The following is a 26,006-nucleotide window of genomic DNA, read 5'->3' as shown; positions in this document are numbered from 1 at the left end:
CACCAGTGGACGTTCAGAAGTTCTTTTATTCAGCTTCACAACTTCAGCTGTAATTTCTCAGGTCCCACTCTCTCCCCCATCCCCCCCGGGCAAGGCAGAATACCGATCAAGTTTCAAGTACTTCCATTACAGTGGGTATATTTTGGAAACAACATCAGAAAAGGCGACATTTTGAAAGAAAGCAAAACAGCCAGAAAATTCTACTGCTAGCAATTAATGGACTGCAAAACACATGTAAGAAATATGCGCCACACTTAACAACCAAGTGATTTCAGAGGCGCCCCCCCCAACCTCTGGTCCCCACCATCTTAATCCAGCCTGTTTTTCATTTGGCTCAATTCCGTACCACAAGACGTGCAACAATTGGGTAATGGCATGTGCAGTAAACTTCCCCGCCCTACTTTTTTAGGAGTTGAGCATGTCAGGAGCTTGCTCTGCCCCCGCTGAAAATGGGAAGGGATTAAGAACCGGCGTCCTTAATCTCCATGCTGTTTTAAATATCAGAATTGAAAGAAGGATCCCCTATCATCACATCGCGGCTCAACTTCACTTTTAAGGCCCTACACACCAACCACTAGAGGGCAGCAGTGGCCAAGAAAAAAAAAAACACAACACTGGACACAATTTAGGGAATTCAATCTGCACCAGGGTTGCAACACGTCTGCATAAGCCATTTTTGTCCAGTGTTGCATATTACACAACAGGGATCAAATGTGCAGAAATGGGTTCATCAATATGAATTCTCCATTCAGTGGTGGTTTAAATACGAAATAGCCTCTCAGAGGCACCTTCCACACCTCTTCAACGAGTGGCAAAACTTTTGTCAAATAGCCATGATACTAACCAATCTTATGCATGTCTACTCAGAAGTAAGTCCTATTGATTTCAATAGGATTTACTCCCAGGTAAGTGCGCCTTAGCATTCATTTAGTGCTTGACGGGGCTGCAAAGAGCTTCACAAATATATTATCCTGATGCAGTCCATACAACAACTCTGTAAGGTGGGTATTATTATGCCTATAGCATAGATGGGGAAGAAAGAGAGAGTGTCTTGCCAAAGGCCATTGAGTGAAACTCAAAGTGGGGAAGTCTTTATTCATAGCTCAGGCTCTTAAACCACTATACCACAGGAGAGCTCCATTTTAAAATTAAGCGGTGATTTTCAATGTTTTTCATCTTGTAGCACACTGACGAAAGACTACGGTCTTCTTTATGGTCTTCATCTCTTGTGATGTCACTTACAGTTTCTGGGAGATTTGTCCAAGATTCTGTGGCTCTGTTTCTAGGGCAACTGTCTGTAGTAATTAATTGTCCCTCTCCCAAAGTCGGCAAACGAAGAGGGACTCACAAAGTATAATACAGGCAGTTGCCCTAGAAACAGAGTTGCAGAACTTGGATAGGTTTTCAGTGATTTTCCACACTGTGCTACAAACTAGGGCCTCTGAGAGGAATTTTATCAGGGGGTACAAAGTTTCCCAAAGGGGTGGGGGAGAGAAACAGAATGGGGAAGGTGGCAATGGGGTGGGCAGAACAGGGACGAAACAGGGAGGGGGGAAGGTGGTGAGTCAGAATAGTCTTTGGAGTCCAGGTCTACTGGACTTCCCAAGTCCCATAAGAACGTAAGAACATAAGAACAGCCCCACTGGATCAGGCCATAGGCCCATCTAGTCCAGCTTCCTGGATCTCACAGCGGCCCACCAAATGCCCCAGGGAGCACACCAGATAACAAGAGGCCTGCATCCTGGTGCCCTCCCTTGCATCTGGCACTCTGACATAACCCATTTCTAAAATCAGGAGGTTGCGCATACACATCATGGCTTGTAAATCATGGATTTTTCCTCCAGAAACTTGTCCAATCCCCTTTTAAAGGCGTCCAGGCTAGACGCCATCACCACATCCTGTGGCAAGGAGTTCCACAGACCGACCACACGCTGAATAAAGAAATATTTTCTTTTGTCTGTTCCCAAGACAACCTGCCCGCTTGGCATCAGCAGCTAAACACATTAATACGGAAAACCAAACACTCCGAAGTCTCTCTAAAATCTTTTAAATATAGAAAAGCATTCCAGAAAATTAGCATAATCATATTTACGCTCACACTAGAAGGACACACTAGTGTCAGGACTAGTGTCCTATGTGTACCAAAATGGTATTCACCAGCAGCAGTAGCCCTGCAGCCATGTCCCCGAACTCCCATACACTCCTTCATGGCAAGCAGATCCACAAGCTGTCCTGTAGCAGACCAGTTTCCTCCCAGATCTGATACTGTGTTAAGGAGTGTCATGTATGCATTCCTCAGTTGGCGCATATGGCTTGTAGCAGCAGCCACTACCACACCCACAGGAGCACCCCGAACATCCCACATGGGCAGCGAATCCAGGTGAGATCAGAAAATGTAAGAACCCAGGAAATTTCTGGACCCCCTCTTTTGGGTCCTGGGTCCTCTTTTTGACCCTGAGCCCAGGTACAAATTCCCCCTTGATCCCCTTCTCGTGGGCCCTGCTCCAATATCCCACAGCACACCCGTTTGACAGCCCACATATTTGCTTAGCACTCTTTTCAAAGTGAGCAGCCATCGACACGTCTTGTAGCAGAGAGTTCCACAGATGTAAATGATGCACTGGGCAAAGCAGAGGTTCTCTTTTGCCTGAGCCCACATGGTCATTTTTGCTCCCAAGGGACGTTTCTCGCTTCCTTCATTCACAGAACTGAAGAGGGAGCTGCGACCGGACTGAAGTCCTTAACAGATCCTTACTGTTAAGTGAAAAATCAGTGCCGACTAGAAAAGAATGACAACCTGAGCTTTCCTCGGAAGCTTTGATCTTTGCTTCTGTATAAAAAGTGAGGCCTCCCTATGAAACATAATCAAAACAAGCTTTTTGTGCCCCCCCTGTCCCTTTTTTAAAAAGGACGGCTTCTGAATGCTTCAAAGATCATTTGTTATCGAGAGGGCAAAAAGCTTGGAGACTTCTCCCTTTAATGCACTTTGAAGAGTCAACAGCTGGATGGTGAATTTGATTTTGCAGAGGGGGGGGAGAACGGCGACTACAACTGTTTGCCAAGAAACATATTTCATAAACATAAATGCAAAAGGCTGGTATGTCTGTTGCTAAGCCAGTGCTTATTAATAAAGAATGGTCATATTTTTACTAAAAATATAGGAAACAAGAGATAAAAGAAAACGTTTTGAGGGTTGCCAAACCTAAGCCGCTATCTTTCATAATCTTGCAGCGACTTAAAAGAGCAGGCTTTGGGAGACTCATGCGGGATGGTGGTCGTGGAGGGGGTTGCAACATTCTTTACAACTTACTTGACTCCAAGGGCAAATCCTTGAATAACTTCCCCGGCATTTGGACCAATGAAATGGAGACCGAGAATCCGTTGCTCTTTCTCGCGCAAACATACCATCTGAAAGCAATACATTGGAAGGGGGAAAATAATTAGAGGAATACAATGAGAGGGAGGGCAATCGCCTGGATTAAATTAGGGTGATGCAGAACACATTCCACAAGGCACCCTGCCTGCAACGGGCCCTGGCACCCAGGGCTGTGGGTTTGCCAGGACTGTGAACACATTAGGTGTGTCCTGCGCATTGCAGCTTTCAGGCGTACAGGTATACGCAGCTTAACAAAGGGGATATGTTCTGCAAACCCCTTAGTTAGGCGCATCTACCCTGGCCTGGACGACCACTAATGGCAGCCCCAGGATGCCTTGAGGTTGCCCTGTTGCACCCCGGAATGTCTTACGGGATAGGAAGAAGGCGGCTAGCTGGCTAAAATGCACAAGGAAAGTGCACAAAGTGCCAATTTGCCAGTTGAGCCAGCAAGGAAGGAGGGAAGGAAGCTAGGCCAGTGAGTTTGGTGGGACTACTGTCGTACACTGGGTTCTGGGTATCCACAGTCCTGCTCTAGGACCCCCTGCAGATACTGAATTCCATGGATAATCAAATCAGGGGGAAGGGTGCAGGCAAACCATAAGTGCCTCCCAGTGGTGTCCAGGAGGACTTCTGAGGCCCTCTAGCCACGGGTTCGACATCCACGGATATTCAAATCACGAATACTGAGCCCACAGATAAAGAGGCCCCCCTGAGTATGTCGTTAGTCATTCACCAGAACATCGCTACACGGCGCATACCTGTATTTGAGTACCTGAGTACGAACGGGTTTCTGCAATTAAAGGGGCTATGAGCCAATGTTTAAACAGTGGTGTGTTTGTACATTCAACATTTTGAATTCCTTTAAAGCCCTAAATGGCTTAGGATCCGAGTACTTAAGGGATCACTTTCTCCTGCTTGAACATGCCCAGTCTTTAAGGTCATTGTTAGAAGGTCCGCCCAAGTTATCTCCCAGTCACCTTCTGAGAGAAGAGGAAGTAAGATGACTGGAAATGGAGATTTTACTGTTGTGACACACACACACACACACACACACACACAATATCTGTGGAACTTCTTCCCCAAAGAAACCCACAGAGCACCATCCTTATATTCATTGTGACAACAGGCTACAGTGTTTTTCATTTAACCAGGACTGCATGCACTGAGCAGGGAGTAGAAGAACGTTCCTTCCATCTCTAACATTCTCCTGTTACATAAGAACATAAGAACAGCCCCACTGGAGCAGGCCATAGGCCCATCTAGTCCAGCTTCCTGTATCTCACAGCGGCCCACCAAATGCCCCAGGGAGCACACCAGATAACAAGAAGACCTGCAAGGCATTCTGGGAATTGTAGTTAAGAACACAAGAACAGCCCCACTGGAGCAGGCCATAGGCCCATCTAGTCCAGCTTCCTGCATCTCACAGCGGCCCACCAAATGCCCCAGGGAGCACACCGGATAACAAGAGACCTCATCCTGGTGCCCTCCCTTGCATCTGGCCTTCTGACATAACCCATTTCTAAAATCAGGAGGTTGCGCATACACATCATGGCTTGTAACCCGTAATGGATTTTTCCTCCAATCTTGTACTGGAATTTAACCTGCTTCTATGTCTTTCGTTTAAATGTTTATAATTAAGTTTGTTTTTAAACTATCATTTTGCCAGGTGCTCGAATGGAACAGCGGCATAGATTTCTTAAAGATAAATTAATTACTAGCTTTGAAGGTGCAAAAGTTCTGGATGAATGAAGCCGCTGGCGAACTGGAAATGGACAGAGGTGGGAGGAAACGGTGATAGTGAAATAAAAACACATAAGGCTGCTTTCGGCACTCTCGTGTTTGTAAAAAAATAAAAAACACAAAACCATTTTATTTGGTTTTTATCTATTATTTAATGGAGGGATGAATGGTGGCTGCATCTGTTGACACGATACCACCTCTTTCACTTAACTAGTACACTTTTAAAGTGATTATAATTTATAATGCAAATTTTGAATAAAAACACATAACACTGCTTTCTACACTTCTCATTTTTGGGAAACACTGAAGTCCCGTCCCCCCACACACACACAGTTTTTTCCCCACCTCTAGAAATCAGTCTCTCAATCACCCTTCTCCCCTGCCCCAACACACACATTACCTGTGTTTCCCCCTCATTTCTAACAGAAAAGGTTAGCAACTGACGGCCCTTGGGCCAAATCCGGATCATATGAAGCCCAACTATTACTGAGTCAGACTATTTTTCAATCTAATCTACTGCAGAATTGTTCCCAAACTGCGAGCCACGGCTCCTCGAGGAGTCGTGCAAACCGGCTAGGGGAGCCATGGAATCCTCGCAAAAACCCTGCTGTCCTATACAGTGTATAAGATTATAGCCCTAAAGGGGAGTTGCAGCCAGTGGCTCAGTAGGACAGCCACCAGTTGAAAATATTTGGGAATCTTTGCATTATTGTCTTTTCTGACCAGCAGTGACAATTCAAAGTCTTAGGAAGGGAAAGGCCTTTCTCAGCCTGGCTGCGTAAGATACTTTTTCAGCTGGAAATCCCACTGCAGAGAAACTGTGCGCTCTACGCAAGAGCAATAATTTGTTTGAGAGTACGAGGTCTGCCCACCCCGCAACTCCCCACAACAGAGACAAATGAGTGTAAACCACATGTCCCAATGGGACTTTAAAGCACTGGAGTCCTGCAGGGGCAGGACCGAAGCTCTGGCCAATCACCCTGTACTCTTGCTCTGTCAAGGTTGGGATAGGCTGTCTAAAGGTTGGGATCCGTTAGCCAACCCAAAAGATAACAGCTTCGTTCCTCTTTGATCAAAAGTCAGCCATTAAAAACACTAGACTTACTTTTGTGTAACACTGAGGTGCACTTCTGTCTGCCACAGTGAACTCCAAGGGCTTATAAAAAGCGTGATATACCTGATGGAAAGAGACAACAAACAAGAACAGTGTCCTTCAATCTATGGGTGGGTCATGAAACCTCATTTGGGGGCTTGCAGCAACATTTCAAGGCCTATGTGGGAGAGGGCTTGGATTCAAGCCAATCAAGGTCCTGCCTTATCAAAACTGAGTTCTTGATCTAATCCTGCACAGCCTCTTCTTGATGTCTTGCCCCGCAACTCCTAAGGCGGGCCCTGTTCAGGCTGCTACTTCAGGGTTGTTGTGAAGACACAAGAGATAGGTGGAAACAGGGTGGGTGGGGTATGTGTGGGCTGGGAGAGGTCCCGGGAGAGGGGCAGGATCAGTGGTGGATCCCCAGTCTCATACTTTATTTGGGGGGGGGGAGCCCTGTGGCACAAAAAAGGATGAAGACCACTGATTTAGGTTAACAGTAAGAACATAAGAACATAAGAAGAGCCCCACTGGATCAGGCCATAGGCCCATCTAGTCCAGCTTCCTGGATCTCACAGCGGCCCACCAAATGCCCCAGGGAGCACACCAGACAACAAGAGACCTGCAAGGCTTTCTGGGAATTGTAGTTAAGAACATAAGAAGAGCCCCACTGGATCAGGCCATAGGCCCATCTAGTCCAGCTTCCTGTATCTCACAGCGGCCCACCAAATGCCCCAGGGAGCACACCAGACAACAAGAAGACCTGCAAGGCCTCCTGGGAATTGTAGTTTAAGAACATAAGAACCACCCCACTGGATCAGGCCATAGGCCCATCTAGTCCAGCTTCCTGTATCTCACAGCGGCCCGCCAAATGCCCCAGGGAGCACACCAGACAACAAGAGACCTGCAAGGCTTTCTGGGAATTGTAGTTAAGAACATAAGAAGAGCCCCACTGGATCAGGCCATAGGCCCATCTAGTCCAGCTTCCTGTATCTCACAGCGGCCCACCAAATGCCCCAGGGAGCACACCAGACAACAAGAGACCTGCAAGGCTTTCTGGGAATTGTAGTTAAGAACATAAGAAGAGCCCCACTGGATCAGGCCATAGGCCCATCTAGTCCAGCTTCCTGTATCTCACAGCGGCCCACCAAATGCCCCAGGGAGCACACCAGACAACAAGAAGACCTGCAAGGCCTCCTGGGAATTGTAGTTTAAGAACATAAGAACCACCCCACTGGATCAGGCCATAGGCCCATCTAGTCCAGCTTCCTGTATCTCACAGCGGCCCACCAAATGCCCCAGGGAGCACACCAGATAAAATCCTATACATGCTGCTTCTGGGGAGGGAAACAGGAACCGCCACCCAACTGGAGAGGAGCCTTACTGTATTTGTGTTTGCCCCGGGTTCTCCAGCAGCCCAATACCTACCATGCCTGGTTCCACTCGAATTTCTCTACACAAGAGGAAGCCACTTCAAGGACTGACCTTTTGCAGACAAGAACAGAGCCATCTGGCTCCTCCTGTCTGCTATGGTCATGCCCATTAGGATGGTAGCTCACCTCTACGTTATCTGGGCCAAAACGGCTTATGGCTTCTTCTTCCGACAAACCGACACAGCTATATTCCAAAGGAGTGAAAACCGTAGTGGGCACCTAAATAGAATTAGGGCAACGCTGTTAACACTTGAGTTGCGAAATCAAGGCAGTCTCCCATCCCAACCCCTCCAACAACTTGGTCTTCAGGATCACTGGTCATCAGTATTAACTTTTTTCTCAAAGAACCAAGGTTATTACATAGCAATCTAGCCAAGGCACCCTATGTGAGCTATAAGCACAGCTGTAGCAGTATAAAAGACACCCCAGAGAATGAGGCCTCCAAGTAAGGTTTGCACAGCATGTTATTAATGTGTGGAACTCATTGCCACAAGTTGGGGCCGTAGCCAATCCCTTGGATGACTTTAAAGGAGACTGGACAAATCCACAGATCTATCAATGGTCAGTTTCAGTGTCATACTTTTAAGCACTGGGACCCACTTTTAAAAACGACAATCTAACATGAACAACAACTGAGATGTAGAAAGAAATGTTATTCTAATTACTATTACTAATTAGAAATAATCTTATTACTAGATTATTATTAATAATCAGGTTCCTGTGCCCCTGAGGCAGCTAGAGACCTTACATATAGAATGTGCGCATAGAATTTGCTAGACTCTCCATAGAAATGAAGTTCAAGGATTGTTCCCCCAAACCTTTACAGTCATTCTTTATACCACAGGTTAGCATTCCAGCTAATGATTTTCTTCTGCAAACCAGGCAAGAATGCTTGAAAATTTAGTTTCAAAAATTTTATGTGGCCCACATGCCTGATCTTGTCTAATCTCGGAAGCTAAGTAGGGTCAGGCCTGGTTAGTACTTGGATGGGAGACCGCCTGGGAATACCGGGTGCTGTAGGCTTATACCATAGTCTTTCGATACTGAAGGTTGCCAACCATGTGGCCCACCAAAAATGGACTTGCGACCACTGGTAGGTTGGGAAACACTGGTCTATGTGCTTCCTCCAGATTTGGTGGCAGTACACCTCAGAGCACCAGGTGCAAGGGAAACTTTGGTGGGCCTCTTTGGGATGCTGAATGAGAAGGCCTTGGGCCTGACAAGATGGCCTTGGGCCTAAGGTCTCCCCATGTTGCGACCACCAAGCTATGGAAGGGGAAAGGGTGCAGCAGCACAAGCCATATGGACAAATCTGGATCCCCAACCCAGATTGTACACTGGGTTAGGGAACGAATTCTGACCCCATCATACTCCTGATGATGTTACTGGAAGCACAAATGGCTTCTGAACTGGGCACGCGGCCACCCAATCAACCGTTCTTAGAGCTGGGAATCAAACAACAGCCCTGCCCCCTACTCAGAAGGCAGCAGAAACAGCTTATGGCTGTTGGTTGACAACCTTCAGTCTCGAAAGACTATGGTATAAGCCTACAGCATCCGGTATTCCCAGGCGGTCTCCCATCCAAGTACTAACCAGGCCTGACCCTGCTTAGCTTCTGAGATCAGACAAGATCGGGAGACAGTGTTCAGTATAGGGAGATGGTTGGCAACCTTCAGTCTCGAAAGACTATGGTGTAAGCCTACAGCCCCTGGTATTCCCAGGCGGTCACCCATCCAAGTACTAACCAGGCCTGACCCTGCTTAGCTTCCGAGACCAGACAAGATCGAGAGAAAGTGTTCAGTATAGGGAGATGGTTGGCAACCTTCAGTCTCGAAAGACTATGATAGAAGCCTACAGCACCCGGTATTCCCAGGCGGTCTCCCATGCAAGTACTAACCAGGCCTGACCCTGTTTAGCTTCCAAGATCAGAAAAGATCAGGCATGTGCAAGGTAACAGTTGTTGGCAGAATAAAGAAACCAGGAAGGACTTTGTGTCATCTGAACCCCTGCTGCTCTGGTGCTGCGATGGTGAATCGAGACACACAAGCTAAAAAGCAGTGCTGTAGCTAAGGGAAAGAGAGAGAGAGAGAGAGAGAGCGAGAGCGAGCGAGAGCAATTGCCTCCGGTACCACACGTTGGGGGTTGTAAGGGAGGTGCCTTTTGGAGACCTTCTGAGGCCCAAGGAGGCCATGGGCAGCCTCCTTAAGCTTTGGAAGCCTGCCAGAGGCTTTAGAAAGGCACTTTTGTTTTTACTGAAAATTGGATGTGCCTTTCTAAGGCCTCCGGCAGGCCTTCCAATGCCTCAGACCACCCCCTGGACGTCCCTGGGGGGTGTTCTGGGCATCTACCCCCCAGGGGTGTTAACATCTGGCCCTCTGGGAGGGTGTTAAATTTTTTTGCCCCTGGATGCCAGATCCTTAGCTACACCACTGGCTAGGAGGTGTCATTGTTGAACATCCAACCCAAGGAGAACATGGTGCTGTTCTATCACAAAAATTTTCTTGTTTCATCGTATTTTTATTCCATATTTTATGCTAGCCCCCTTGGGCTCTCTCTAGCAGAAAGGCGTGATTTTAAAAAAAAAAACCAAATTAAAAAAAAAAGTAATAAAATTGGGCTCAGAATGAACCCAGCTAATTCCAGTCTTTGGAGAAGGCAGCCTAGTTTGCCAAGCTTGTTTCTGAGACCAACCCAGGTATGTTTGCACTTCATTAATCTTCCAAAGTGAAAAGAAGTTTGAAGCTAGCCAAGTATACATGCAATCAGGCCAGTCCACATTCCTCCACCCATCCACCTTGCTGAATTAGATGCAAGGTTTATATCCATCTATACACACGACGTCTGTCATGCAAAGTTGTTGGCGATCTGCAGTTTTTGCAGAGAGTTGTTTGAAAGGATTTTTGGAGGGGAGGGGGAAACACTACTCACATTGTCATAATCCATTAGTTCTGTAGATTGCCCGAACAAGCGCTGAGCCAGCAGTTTCCCTGCGGCTATTGCTGTAGGAGTGAGTTCTGGGCGACCCTAGGAAGAGAGAACGGGAGGTCTGAATTGACTTGAGAAAAATGACACCTCTTTGAGACAGAGAGTAATAAGAAGTGGTAACTTGGGAATCCCAGCCTGGCAGTTAAGCAGTAGGGTGAATAAGGACTTGTCTGGAAAAGAACAACACGTATAGTGAGCCCACATTATCCGCATGTTCGGTACCCGTGGATTTGACTCGACATGGGTGCTGACACCACATCTGGAATTTCTCAGAGAGCCTCTTAGAGGCATCCAGAAAGCATTTCCTCCCAACGGACATAGAAATCAGTATCTGCGGAGGGTCTGGGAATGGATCCCTGGCAGATACTGAGGGCCCACCATATATACCGGTTGAGCACCCCTAATCCAGAAATCCCAAATGCTCCAACAATGCTGAAACATTCTGAGCACTGACATGACACCACAATAGATCTTTCCCTGCCTTTGTAGAACACTCTAAATCCCCAGGCAGGCAGGAATCAAGGGATAAAAGGCTGTACTTTCAAAAAATCCAATGTACTGATAGGAAACAAAAGGTGGCTCCAGTAAGCCTGGTTAGAGGAGGAAGTTCCAGAAACTAAACTATGGCTTCCCGCCTCCGGATGAATTTGAAACTGGAAGCACCAGAGAGAGAACCAAGCAACTTTTTACTTTTCCTGTGTTGACCTGCACAGTCCTGAGCTCGGACTTCACCTGACTCTGGAAAAAGCTTGGAAAAAACTGCCGCCACCCCTACAGAGGCTTCAGCCCCTCGTGGTGTGACCAGTCTCCATAACCAGTACCTTCACAAAAAGTCCCAGAACTCCACCGGTCCCGCTGCTCCAGGTTCAACGCCACTAACTCACCAGCAACAATATATGTTGCATATAGTTATATCCATAAGAACATAAGAACCACCCCACTGGATCAGGCCATAGGCCCATCTAGTCCAGCTTCCTGTATCTCACAACGGCCCACCAAATGCCCCAGGGAGCACACCAGAACAAGAAGACCTGCAAGGCATTCTGGGAATTGTAGTTAAGAACATAAGAACCACCCCACTGGATCAGGCCATAGGCCCATCTAGTCCAGCTTCCTGTATCTCACAGCGGCCCACCAAATGCCCCAGGGAGCACACCAGATAACAACAGACCTCATTCTGGTGCCCTCCCTTGCATCTGGCATTCTGACATAGCCCATTTCTAAAATCAGGAGGTGGCACATGTACATCATGGCTTGTAACCCATAATGGATTTTTCCTCCAGAAACTTGTCCAATCCCCTTTTAAAGGCGTCCACGCCAGTCGCCATCACCACATCCTGTGGCAAGGAGTTCCACAGACCAACCACAGGCTGAGTAAAGAAATATTTTCTTTCGACTGTTCTAACTCTCCCAACACTCAGTTTTAGTAGACGTCCCCTGGTTCTGGTGTTAAGTGAGAGTGTAAAGAGCATCTCTCTATCCACTCTGTCCATCCCCTGCATAATTTTGTATGTCTCAATCATGTCCCCCCCTCAGGCACCTCCAAAATCTAAAAAACCCAAAACACTTCCAGTCCCAAGCATTTCAAATAAGGGATACCCAACCTGTACAGTGGGCCCTCAGTACCCACGGGAGATACATTCCTAGACGCCCTCAACGATTATCTGATTTCTGTGGATAATCAAATCCACGGGGAGGTCCTGTGACACCCTCTAGCCACGGGCTCAACCCCTGTGGATAGTAAAATCCATGGATGCCAAACCCATGGATAAGGAGGGTCCACTCTATTTAAATTATATTGATAGCCCACCCTTCCCCTCCAAGGTGCCACAGGATAGCCATACAAAAAGACTGCAAGGTAGGTTATGTGGACCAAGAATGAATGGCTTGAGTTTCATGGCTGACTGGAGACCCTGGTCTCTCCAGCCCCAGACCAACAGTACAGACCACAGGCTGTGCAAAAAAGCCTTGAACTAACTACAGATCAACAATGGGAGAATAAGCTGGTGGTCAGACCATTAATGAGGCTGATAAATCACTGGCTTTCCATACAGAAGGTCCTTGGATAAGCAGATTTGGGATCCGAAAAAGATTAAAGACCACCAGTTCAAACTCTCCCATTTGTAATTTTCCGGAACCAGCCTTCTAACTTTCAAGGGCTTTAGATATCATTTTGCCAAGCTGAAAGCGCCAATTTCCCCCCCCCCCCACCGCCCACATGTTTGCCTGAAAACGTGGCTGCCAATCATTTCTGTGGCAGGAAATATTTTGGCATTCCAGAACCAAACAAGAGATCGGAGAAAGAGATAACATTGCAAAAGCCTCTGGCACGCATTCCACGAAACCCCGACTAATTGCTAAAACATTCCCGCAGATCAAAGCACAATTTTTTTTTCAGAACACAATGAATTTAAGGCTCCCCCCCCCACCCTGTATCAACAGCTGACACAAACAATCACTTCGCACCAGTGTGAGAGACTCTATCCTATTTAATTGCCTTTGACAGTAGTGTAGCTATGGGGGGGTGGTGTGCAGGTGCTACAACACATTGTGTAAAGCGGCCCCTCCCGTTTGCTGCTGGAACCATCCCGGGCAGTGACGGCAATGAGCGGGCACTCAACAAACAAACCGTGTCTCTTGCGCGTTGCCATGGCTGCCTGGAATGCTTCCCACCGTGTGTGGAAGGTGCCACTTATACAGTGTGTCGAGGTGCCTGATGTATTTACCGGGACGTCCCCCCAACGCTACGTCAATGGCCGTTGATCAGAACTGTGTCAGATTCTCAGCTTTTGATACACGTAAACTTTGGGCGCGATCCCAACCAACCTCCCAGCACTGACATAGCTGTGCCAATGTGGCGTGCACTGAATTCTGCAATGGGGAGGCAGTCAAGGGGGCCTCCTCAAGGCAAGGGCATGTTTGTTACCTTACTTTGGGGCTGCACTGCAGCTAAGTCAGTGCTGGAAAGTTGGTTAGGATTGAGCCGTGTCTCTCTCCCATGAGAACTGTTAAGAGTTGGACTTAAGCAGGGAGTTGCATGTCATGTTTTTCTTAGAGGGTATGGGAACGAAGCGGTTTTATGGTCCCAGCGGCAGCCAAATTCGGTTCTGTTAAATCTTTGGTTATGTCAGAACTTGTGGAAATGGTGGTCCAATTGAGGGATGGCTGGGTAGACTGTAGGACAGCGATGTTCAACTGCTGTGCTATGGCACATCAATGTGATGCGGAAATTAGGAGCATAGTGGTTGAAAATTGCTGAAAAGCTCTTCTGGGTTCTGTGGCTCTGTTTCTAGCAACAGTCCGTTCTTCTTCCTCTGCTGGTGGAGGAAGAGGAGAAGAATTAATTACTACAGACAGTTGCTGTAGAAACAGAGCCACAGAACCCAGAAGAGTTCTCCCGGAAGCTAGAAGCGACATCAGACGAGGAGAAGACCATAGAGGTCAATGTGGTGTGCGAGAAGGTAAAACACTGAAAATCACTGCTCTAGGACATTATGTCAGAATTATGTGTCAGGCAAGGGAAAGAAGGCAGCTCAAAAAGTAGAGATGGTCTGTGATGACCTGGAATGGGAAAGCATAATCTTACCACTTTATCTGCAAGGTGGATGTTGTATTGAAACAGAATGCAAAAGATATTTATGGAATTAAGGGCGCAATCCTAACCCCTTATGTCAGTGCATTCCAGTACTGGCATAGCAGTGCCAATGGGACGTGTGCTGCATCCTGCAGTTGGGTGTCACTCATGGAGGCCTCCTCAAGTAAGGGAATGTTTGTTCCCTTACCTCAGAGCTGCATTGCCCTTATGTCAGTGCTGGAAAGCAATGACATAAGCGGTTAGGATTGTGCCCTAATTTGAATTTCTTACTCGTGACTGTTGTGGACATTAAAAACAGAGGGCGGGGAAAAAGGAGGCCTGGGAAAATCTGCATGGGTCACCAAAATGAATTCTGAAAATCAGTTCTGATTTTTAAAAAATGAAATTGTCTCCTCCTCTACCCTGCACGTGCCTGATCTCGGAAGCTAAGCAGAGTCAGGCCTGGTTAGTACTTGGATGGGAGACCGCCTGGGAATACCGGGTGCTGTAGGCTTCTACCATAGTCTTTCGAGACTGAAGGTTGCCAACCATCTCCCTATACTGAACACTATCTCCCAATCTTGTCTGATCTCGGAAGCTAAGCAGGGTCAGGCCTGGTTAGTACTTGGATGGGAGACCGCCTGGGAATACCGGGTGCTGTAGGCCTCTACCATAGTCTTTCAAGACTGAAGGTTGCCAACCAGTCCACCCCACAGGCAGTGCCACCAAAGAGCCATGTTTTCACTAAGCAGCAAAAACTAAACACAGTGGAAGAAGCCAAACAGGCCTCTCTAGGAAATTAAAGCACAGATGTCACAGCTGAGAAGACACTGCTTGTCATATTCCTGGATGGTGGTTGGGGGTAGGGGGACATGGAGAAGAAATTTTAGTGTTGAACTCAGCACATGGAGGGGTGCAGAGCAGAGCAGGAGGCCTTCTGGGTGTTTGTCAGCTTACAGAACCTAGGTTTTTAAGAGTTCTGCTTCTCCATTTCTTAAATACTATTTGGCACCCTCAAATCGGGTAAAGAGGCACCTTTGAAAGCAGGGACTTACTTACCCTTATATTGGGCAGGGACAGAGTAACTATCATTATTTCTCCCAGCACAGCAGCTGGTACAGATACCCCCCTCCCTATTAGAGATGGCAACTCCTTTTTGCGACAGGGTAGTACCCTTCTGTTCCTTTTCCAACACAACTGGAAGGTTGTGTGCAGAAGAGAGCAACTAAAATGATTAGTGGGTTGCTGCACTTTCCCTACGAGTAAAGCGTTTGGAGGCCTTCAGTCTAAATAGAAGCCACCTGAGTGGAGACATGATTGAGACATAAAATTATGCAGGGGATGGACAGAGGGATGTTCTTTTCCCTCTCATCCGCCCCAGGGGACATCCGCTAAAATTAAGCAGCTGGACAGTTACAACAGATGAAAGAGAATATTTCTTTACCTGGCACGTCGTTCATCTGTGAAACTCCTCGCCGCAGGATGCGGTGATGGCACCTGGCCTTGAAAAGGGGATTGCACAGATTTACGGAGGAAAGGTTCATCACAGGATACAAGCTATGATGAGAATATGCAGCCGCCTGTTTTTAAGAGGTGGCCTATCCCTAAATGCCAGGGAGCGGCAACAGGATGTAGGTATCTTGCTGTTACGTGCTCTCTGAAGCCTCTGGTGGGCCACTGTGAGATACAGTAAGCTAGACTAGATAGGCCTTTGACTGATCCAGCAAGGCTCTTCCTAAGTGATTCTGCAACCCCTTTTGCTGAAAAGTGGGATCAACATTATTTCAGGGTCCAGTTCATTGGGGGAGAAACTGTACTGCACACAAGGACAGAGAGAGAGAGAGAGAGACTGACTCCTCTCTCAATCACTAACTACAGGGCTGCCATAAGATGTCACCAAAGACAGGGATGTTAGAAAGAACTGAACAAAAGTTGTGAATTGGACATGTTCAGTGTGCCATTCGGATTATTATGGAATTTGCATTCTAGGATCTGAAGGGGTAGAATGGAGAAGAATCAGCGTCAAGGGGTCAACAGCTTGATTCTGGATTCGAATCACCAAAAAGCACTCTGAAGTTATGTGCCTGTAAAGCTGGCCTTCTACAGGTAGTAAAAATTCCGTTTCGAAAACCAATATTGGGCAGATAACCAGGTGTTACTGCCAGTGGCCATCACACAATGTGTTTCCCGATAAGCGTTGGTAGTCTCCAACACAGAAGTGTCATGTGCACGAAGGAAATTGCCTTTCTGGCTGGTCAGCTTCAGCCCCAGGGGTCTAGAGAGTGGGGAAAAAAATAAAAAAAAGAGTCCCAATATATGCTACAACCTGACAATCGACGGGTCCTGGTTATTAATCACGAACACAGTAAGGTTTCCTGCTATTGTTGAGGAGTTTATGCAGACGGCTACCTCTGTTATGTCTCCAATGGCATAGATGTGAGGAACCGAAGTGGCTTCGCCAGCATCCACTACGATTTTTCCCGTCGTGGCGTTTGTTTTCACCCCAGGAATTTCCAGCTTCAGAGTTCGGGTGTCAGGAGCCCGGCCTTGAAAAAAAAGAGACTTTGGTTTAGGAAGACAGCCCTTCAACTCTGTCAATGTCGTTTTAAACATCGCTTTATTAAAAAGCTTTGATTTCTCCCCTCCCCAATTATCACCATTTCTCCTACACTATCACTGGAAAACAGAAAAAAGGAGAGAGAGAAAAGGAAAATGCAGGACTGAATAGTTGAGTGACCCATGGCCCCACCACACTCGAGGCACTGAATCACCACAACTCCCCCGTTGACAGCCCCTTGTGCACATCTTTCTTCTTTTCTCCTCTTATGGCCTGCCACTGATCCCCCTCCCCATTTAACAGAGCTTGGGGAGCGGAAGCACCTAGAGGAAAGTAGAGTGGTGGCCTAGAGTGTCTCCAAGGAGAGCCATGAGAGCCCGACATTTGTCCAGAAGAAGGCCACTTAAGTCTAGCCAGCAGGCTGTGGCTATGCAAGATTTCTAACACCTTCCACTACCTCCTGCCTCACCAAGCCTCACCTTGGACAACAGGCCCAAGTGAGTGGGGTTCTGAAGCATTTCCACATCCTTAATCACAAATGAATATTGTGGTAGTAGGGTGTTTGTGTCCTGGACAATCGCGTCCTGGTCAAATGCGTGCCAGACATTGGCATCCCTGGACATTCACATCCATTTTTTTTTTAACAACCCGGCCATTTGCATTCAGCTGGGCAACAAACCCCATGCTATATAACCTATAAGCCTCTTATTCCAGCCCTAACCCTACCTTTGAGTTTTAAAAATGAAAGAGGACATTTAATATAAATGTACATATACTGGGACACAAATGTCCGGGACACAAAAAGCTTGGATGCAAACATCCCACATCGGGATGCATTTGATTGGGATACAGTTGTCCGAGACGCAATGGTCCTGTCACCGAAACTTGCGCATTGCAGAACCCAGCATTGCCGTGCGAGGAGAAAGAAAACATCTCACGTACAGGGAAATTTGGAGCAGAAATTTGAATGAGGAAGACTTTCTTCCTGTTATTTAAATTTGTATCCACTTTTGAAGATCACCTAGGAAAGGAAATAAAGGCAAGCATTCTCTTTGGTTGGAGGGGGGAGAGGAGGATGACTATACCACGTTTGATGTGAACTTGAGAGCCGCAAAATGTGTTTGCGTTCTAAAAACAAAAATGGGGGAAACACACGCACACTCTTATGGCCTTTGATGTTAATGTAAGCAATTATTAAACAAAAAGGAAAACCCAGCTTCTCAATGGAGATCTAATTATAAATAAACATATGATTCACCCTTTTTATACATCTGTGGAAAAAAAGCCAGGTCCCCCCCCCCACTGCCCTTTAAAACAATGTCACATCTGAATGCCTCCATAAGGACCTTCTGTGGATTAATTTCAGCTGGCGAAACTGACACTTCCTGTGGGAGCACTGACTGAAGCTGTCCGCACTCGGGCTATCTGTCTGTCTTCCCTTCGGCGGTCCCTATGGGATGCTGATCCGTTGTTCCTTTCTCTGCCCTCGGGTCCTCCGGCTCTGATGCTATCAGGCCCCAAAAATAATAAACCACCCAGACCTTATCTTGGCTCGGATGTGAAACAACTTCCTACTGTTGTATTTCTTGGTGCATTGAGAATTACAGACTGGAAGGCTGGCAAACGGGCAGCGAACGGGGGGCTTTTCTAGTTTCCCCACTTTCCGGTCCAGGCAGAGCCAACACACAAAGTTAGCACGCAACAGCAGACTTAATTTTTTTTTTTAAAGGAAGAAAATAGACACACAGCTCTCCCCTCCTCCCAGACAACCTGTCAATAGATATGCTTTAAAAGCTTGTAACTCCAAAAACAACAGCTGAGATTATCAAACCCTGCAGGGTAACACTTAACCTTTCAGTTTCAACCCCACTGAACATCTGCGGCGCTGGGTATTAAGCATGAAAGCACCCAGTGAGATGCACTTAGCCAACACATGTGAAATTTCATCCAGTCCCCCACGTGTGTGCCCCAAGTGGAATTCCGAAAGCAGGAACAAAATATTAAACTTAATGTTGAATTTTTATTGGCCATTTGCCATAATGGCTCTGATTCCCAAACTAAGAATCCATTCAAGACTCTCCATTAAGACCAAATGGGACTGAAATCTTTTGGTTCATGACCTTCTCCAGGCTGTCGAGAGGTTCGGATAGCTCCAAATCCAGGTTTGGAAAATCCCAATGCATTCCTACCTGTAAACTTGATACTTGCTTTCCTTACATGCTTAGAGCCTTAAAGTAGGATATGAGAAGATGAATATGAGGCATACTTAAAAGGTAGGGGTATCTCCTGTGGGAATTCCAGAAGAGCCACCAACGCATGCTGGGAGGCTTTGGATGTTCTAAAGAACCCCTGCCAACTGGGCAAAGTGGCACCCTCTTATATTTAGTAGGGGGCAGAGGTTGTCCCTCTTCACCCCAGCACGACATCTTTTCCAGTCAGTAGCATATCTAGAAGGGGGGTGGGATGCCCCAGCACCATCACAGGAGAGGGTGAACAAGCTGACCAGCCAAGATGGCAGCCACCACCTCTTAAGAAGCCACTCAGATTGGCCGCTTCTCCATGTCCTCCCTACAGGCCTCCCTTCTGATGGAGCAGTAGCAGAGAGGATGCCAGAAGCAGCGGCCTCATTAGGCCGAGTGGCTTCTTCTGTCCCCTTCCTCCCAGCACACCCCAGGAGGAGGAGGCGGGGCCTTGCAATCTCACTGCGGCCCCATTTCGGCTTCCCCTTGGGCAACCAGCCTCCCAAGGAGAAGCCAGAACAAGGCGACAGTGAGGTGCAAAGTCTGCTTTGCATCTTCACAAAGCCCCTGGGTGCAACCTGGAAGTAAATGGCAATGACGTGGTTCCACATCAGCGCTCCTGGGAAGGGGGTGACATCAAGAGCCACCTGCCCCGGGTGTCAGACAGAGCCGGTACACCACTGTTTCCAGCGACTCTTGCTGGTGTCTCTTCTGCATAAGAGTGCAAGGCCTTTGGGGACAAGGAACCATTTCTTGATCTTGATCTATGTAAACCATGTTGTGAATTACTCCTGTTGAGAAGCAGTATATAAGTATTCTTAATAAAGAAGTATTCTTAATAATAGTATTCTTAATTCTTAATAAGAAGTATTCTTAATAATAAAGAAGCACTATCAATGTGAAATCCAGAGAAGGAATGTGCAACCTTCCACGAGTGAAGGCTGGTGGAACATCCCCGCCCCAAGACCTGCTCAAACCCCTTTTCAACCTATTGCTGTAAAGGGGGAATCTGGAAAGCCTTGATAATCTCACTCAATTCTCTTTAGTTCCAGGCCAATATTGTAGGTCCTTTTTATCCGTGGATTTGGAACCTGGATTTGAGGACCCACACAGAACCTTGGAGGTTGCGTCAAGAAGGTCTTCTGAGTCGCAGGGAAACTGCAGCCTCCCCACATCTCAGAATGCCTGCAGAAGCCTTTGCAGGCATGTCCAGTTTCCTCCAAAACTTAAAGCGTCTGCCAGAAAACTCTGGCAGGCGTTCCGAGTCACGGGGAAGCCACATGCAGTCTCCCCAAAACTCAGAAGACCTGGATGCAACCTCCTGGGTCCTCTGTCCTGCGCTTGGGAGGTCCTCTGTGGGCCCTCAAATGCTGGTTTGGAACCCGCGATGGATCAAATCCATGGAACGGAAACCCTGCAGATGCGAAGGACCGACCTATAGGTGCCCAGCCATAAAAATTAACCATGTTTTTGGTAGAGATAAGGATGTGCTGACGCATGCATGCAAAACGATAAAGAGGGGGGCAGAAACCTGGCACTGCCGCAGGCCAGGAGTGGCAGAACTGGTCCTGCTCTGCACCCGATCAAACTGTAACACACACACACTCCCACAACAGCCGCCTCCCGAGATTCCTAAACTCACATTAGTTTCTTCCGCCTAGTTCAAAAGGTTAAGAACTTGACAGCCAGCCAGATCTCTGGAGACAATCCTCAAGCCTCTTCCTCTCCAGTAGGGGAACGCAGCAGGGTTATACCCAACTGAGTTGAGAGGCGATACTTCAACATATGGGATTTATCAAAACAAAGCTCCAGAGCAAGGAAAAAACAACAACACAACTTTATTTTCTCGGGTAATCCAAATTGATGCCGTTCCTGAGCTGGTAGGGGAAAACAACATTTGTGGGCGTTTAACCCTTTCTTAGTTTTCACATACCAACATACCTTGGGCTCATTGGCTATGTCGGGAAAGCCAGACAAAGCCAAGGGCTTGGTGCCTGAGAACACCTCCTAGATGCAACTAGAAGTTGCAGGCGTGAACCAGAAATCACTTCCGGTCACTTCTTTAAAGGCGTTCTAAGGTGCAGAAAGGCTAATGGAATAGGCAATAGAGCCAGCACAACCTCAAAATAAGGTGTTGTGGTGTTGCGATCCTGCCTCCCTGCCCCCTTTATCCAGGACTCCAGCATCCACAGATTTTAGTAGGAGGGTAATGATTCCAATCCCCCACGGATACCGAAGGCCCGCTATAGTTGGAGAACAGGTTGGAAAGCCCTGTCCCAGACCGGTTTGCGGGATCATTAGTCTGTGGAACTCCTTGCCAGAGGATGTGGTGATGGCATCTGGCCTGGATGCCTTTAAAAGGGGATTGGACACATTTCTGCAGGAAGAGTCCATAACAGGTAACAAGCCGTGATGGGTACGTGCAATTTTAGAAGCAGGCTACCTCAGAATGCCAGATGCAAGGGAGGGCACCAGGACGCTGGTCTCTTGTTGTGTGCTCCCTGGGACATCTGGTAGGTCACTGTGAGATACAGGAGGCTGGACTACATGGGCTTTTAGCCTGATCCAGCCAGGTTTTTCTTAGGTTCTTAGAAGGCCCCTCTGCCTTTTAACAGTCAGCTCAAAACTCTGCAGTGTCAGCAGAGTATCCATCTCTGTCGCTGGTTCTGGGAGGCAGGCCTTTGTCAAATATTTGCAAGCGGTTTTTGTGTCCCCATTGGGAGACCTCCTGGTAAGAGAGTAAGCCTCCAAGACTAGGAAAGAGAAGCTGGGATGTAATTTTTTTTAAAAAAGCCCAACAACCCAAACACAACAAAACCTACCACCAAGTTTCGAGCAAGATCCCCCCCTTGGGAAACATTAAATCCACAAAGCCAGTCAAAACGCTGAGGAATATGAGCAGCTGGGACTCTTCTTGTAAGAAATCAGTCCTTGAGTAAAAGAAAGTGTCCTCATCACTCGCTTTTCCCACTATCAAGTCAGCTATGTCAGAATTGGCTATGTCAGAATGCCAGATGCGAGGGAGGGCACCAGGATGCAGGTCTCTTGTTATCTGGTGTGCTCCCTGGGGCATTTGATGGGCCACTGTGAGATACAGGAAGCTGGACTAGATGGGCCTATGGCCTGATCCAGTGGGGCTGTTCTTATAGCTACATAAGAACAGCCCCACTGGATCAGGCCATAGGCCCATTAGCTTCTGCTTGGCCAAAAGACCTGCACTGATTCTCTCTCACACACACATTATATTCTCTGCATAACAGAGGGCGAGTCCTAACCAACTTTCCAGCACAGAGGTAAGGGCAATGCAACTCCAAAGTAAGGGAACAAACATTCCCTTACCTTGAGGAGGCCTCCGTGACTGCCCCCCAACTTCAGGATGCAGCACATGCCCCACTGGCACAGCTATGCCAGTGCTGGAAAGTTGGTTACGATTGCACCGACACTGTTGCAGCTGAAAGACGCAAAGGTTGACCTGGTCAGTGCATTTGTATGCAGAATGCATGTTTCCCATATAGCAGGGGTGGCCAAACTGCGGATACCTTGTGCGGCTCGTGGAATTATATTGGCTGGGCTCCTCCCTGAATCACACTTCATATAAGAGCTAAATAAGAAGTTTACATGCTTTAGAATTAGTTACTGGGAATATACTGAGAATCCACTGGATTAAAATGGTTGGTTGGCAACCATCAGTCTCGAAAGACTATGGTATAAGCCTACAGCATCCGGTATTCCCAGGCGGTCTCCCATCCAAGTACTAACCAGGCCTGACCCTGCTTAGCTTCCGAGATCAGACGAGATCGGGCATGTGCAGGGTAACATAAACTTAACGTTCAGGGTGAGCAAATAGATTTAAGACTTTTAATGCTTCTTAAATATTGTGGCTCTCAAACATCTCTCTTGCAGTCCTCAAACACTGGAAGTTTGTTGTACGTGGCTCTTACGTTAAGCAAGTTTGACCAGCCCTGATATCGAGTCTCCAGAATCTCTTGATTTTTGCCAGATACTAGACCTCATGGTGATGAAAATCATTTTTGGAAAATGAGCAGAGCCATTATCTGCAAGCAGTCACTCAAATATCACAGTTAAAACAAACGCTTCCATCATTCTTGACCTCACAGTTGTTAATATACACTGTATGAAGGATATACGCAAAGGCAGGGGTGCTCACACTTTTTTGGCTCGAGAGCTACTTTGAAACCCAGCAAGGCCCGGAGATCTACCAGAGTTTTTTTACAATCATAACATTCATCATAACATATAACATTTATGTGTACAATGTATGTTGGTGTACCTTGCATAACCGCATGAGCCAATATTGCACAACACAACATAATTAACTATAAACATTTTTTGTAATTACTTGAGTTTACTTTGATGACTTGCACTGAAGTGAATCAGCCAAGGATGCATAGTCCGGACAGTAGCTGCTGACAGCCAGCCTCAAGCACACTTCCAAATGTTCATCAGTCATGGTGGACCGGTACTTGGACTTAATGATCTTCATGTAGGAAAAGGCTGACTCACATAAATAAGTGGAGCCCTTCCTGCCTCAGGTGCTCTTATATCCCTGAGGGCCCTATTGCCTTCAAGTGGCTGCAGCTGTGCCACACACTCTGCTGGATGCCCAGGCCTTACCCTTAAAGGGGCCACTGCTGACACCACATCTACCTCCTTACCAGATCTTCCTCGATTCCAATACAAGTGAGGGGGGGGCCCATCTCTATACAGACCAGTGCAAAAACAGGGGAAAGGTGCGGGGGAGGGAAGATCTCTATATAGACATCACAGCAAGACCAGTGCAAAACCCCTTGCACACAGAACCAACAGATGGAAGTTGGGGGGGGGGGCAGATCTCCATACATACCAGTGCAAAAGCAGGGGAAAGGTGTGGGGGAGGGAAGATCTCTGTATAGACATCACAGCAAGACCAGTGCAAAACCCCTTGCACACAGAACCAACAGATGGAAGTTGGGGGGGGGCAGATCTCCATACATACCAGTGCAAAAACAGGGGAAAGGTAAGTCAGCCCCAGTAGAGTCAACGGGGCTCACTCCCAGGGATGCGTGGACGGGAGAGAAGCCTGCCAGCGGCTCCTCTCCAGGTCTACTCACCAGTCAGCCCCAGTAGAGTCAACGGGGCTCACTCCCAGGGATGCGTCACTCCCAGGGAGCTCACTCCCAGGACGGGGCTCACTCCCAGGGATGCGTGGACGGGAGAGAAGCCTGCGATCGACTCATTTCGCCTCGCGCTCGACCGGTAGATCGCGATCGACGTATTGGGCACCCCTGCGCAAAGGCATAACGCACTGCCCTGGTGCCCAGGGCGGTGACATCACACATCAAGATGTCACGTGACATCATGACATACTTCTGGGTTTTCCCCAGAGGAGGGAGCACTAGCTGTGGTGGTTTCCCACCCCTGTTCCTTCTCCTGGGGAAGCTCTCTTTTGAAGGAGAAGAAATTGGGTACCAAGCTGCCAGCACCTCCTCTGTAACTAAAGCAAAGACTAAGAGCAGTCATGTGCCCTCCCCCTTGGCATAGCACCTGGGGCAAGTGCCCCTCAAGCTCCACCCTTGTCATGCCCCTGGATATACCCAAACAGGTTACAACACACACATTGAGACTGCTGTGCAATGTGGCCAGTGATGTGAGAGATGGGACATGCACATGACCTGAAAGCGACTTCTGGGCTGTCTGCCATTTTAGGCTAAAACTTTGGCAGGCCTGTGACCCACCAGAAATCAGGTTGTGACCCACAGTTTAGGAGGTGCTGTACTAGTGACATTTCTCATGGAGCTTCCACAACCCCCACACATGCTTTTTAAAGCCAGTTAGGTTCCCCCAGTTTTCAAAACCCTTTTCTCTTCACTCGCAGAAAGACAGGAAATGGCATCCTCCAAATTCTCTCTGTGCAATTTGAACTCTTGGCATTGCCCAGAAATGGTGCGCATTGAAATACCAAGGTCTGCGCCATTCAGGCGGATTCAGGCGGTAATGAGTTAACTCCGTAGGAGCTGAATCCTAAGGAGCTCGCCAAGCTGTCCTTTCTCAGTCAGCCTTTGTGATTGGCAAGCCTGCAGACAGGAAATCCTCAACACAACCAAGTTTCCCAGTCTATTATAGCAGACACCTGGTGTGGGTGTGTTGGTGCAGAATGAAAACAAGGAATCCTACACTGGCTGCACATCAATTAGCCGGCTTCGACTGTTAACTGGCTTAATCCTTAATCCTAGAGGGTGGAGTGCCACAGCAAGCACCACAGAGAAAAGGCTTCAGAATGGGCTGCCCAGACAGGGAGGGGGAAAAGGAGCTTTGTTTCCCTAAAACAACTTGAATGAACTTCCAGAGGGCTACCAGGCTAGTTTATGGCAGTAAAAACCACAGAGATTCTTGCAGCAGACTTTTTCCCCCCCAAGCATAAGCCTCCATTCATCAGAAGTGTCTGATGAAGTGGACGACACTCTCTGCAAGCCGATAAGCTGGGCTGGTTTTTGCAGCTGCGACAAAACACATTTTATAATGGGCAATTCATGGGGAATATCTTCTGGGATCTCAAAAACCGCACCAGAGCTTGGTGCGGTGGTTGCGGTGTTGGGCTTAGACCTGGAAGATCCTGGTTCAAATCCCCACTCAGCCCTGAAGCTTCCTGGGTGATCTCAGGCCAGTCATTTTCTCTCAACCTCACCTACCACACAGAGTTGCTGTGAAGACACGAGGAGGGAAGAAATCAAGTCTACCTCCCCTGAGTTCCTTGGAGGAAAGGCGATATAAAAAAACGTGAATAAATTTATCATGGCACAAACGTTCTGCAGACTGAAGGCCTGGCAATGTCACAGCACAAGGGTTCCTGCCATGAGAAATATGGTTGTCTCTTGTTTTTAAGTGCCACGCGAATTTTTTTTCTTTGCTTTGTTTAGATTAGGTAATGCAGCAAACCCTCTGGCATTTCTTAATTAGGAGGCTGACTGCAAGGCTTTACGAACAGCACGGTCATCTCACTTGCGTCAACGC

The 26,006-nt window shown here is 47.6% G+C and overlaps 1 protein-coding gene and 1 pseudogene across 7 annotated transcripts in view; both read right to left on the bottom strand.

Moving 5' to 3' along the window:
* TXNRD2 (thioredoxin reductase 2) overlaps nucleotides 1-26,006 on the bottom strand; it is a 53,959-nt gene that overhangs the window by 5,226 nt on the left and 22,727 nt on the right. For 5 of the 7 annotated variants that reach the window (XM_066609583.1, XM_066609584.1, XM_066609581.1 and 2 more), the window contains 5 exons: nucleotides 16,608-16,744; nucleotides 10,568-10,663; nucleotides 7,766-7,858; nucleotides 6,222-6,293; nucleotides 3,311-3,408 (listed from right to left, as the gene is read on the bottom strand). In XM_066609583.1, the coding sequence (XP_066465680.1) occupies nucleotides 3,311-3,408; nucleotides 6,222-6,293; nucleotides 7,766-7,858; nucleotides 10,568-10,663; nucleotides 16,608-16,744 (496 nt within the window). The remainder of the gene's footprint in view (nucleotides 1-3,310; nucleotides 3,409-6,221; nucleotides 6,294-7,765; nucleotides 7,859-10,567; nucleotides 10,664-16,607; nucleotides 16,745-26,006) is intronic. The other 2 variants (XM_066609586.1, XM_066609587.1) reach the window with 1 other exon arrangement.
* LOC136634589 (5S ribosomal RNA) lies at nucleotides 22,706-22,818 on the bottom strand (annotated as a pseudogene).

Source organism: Tiliqua scincoides, chromosome 14, assembly GCF_035046505.1.
Source record: "Tiliqua scincoides isolate rTilSci1 chromosome 14, rTilSci1.hap2, whole genome shotgun sequence".
NCBI classification, from domain to species: domain Eukaryota; kingdom Metazoa; phylum Chordata; class Lepidosauria; order Squamata; family Scincidae; genus Tiliqua; species Tiliqua scincoides.
This window is presented reverse-complemented; position numbering and strand designations above follow the sequence as displayed.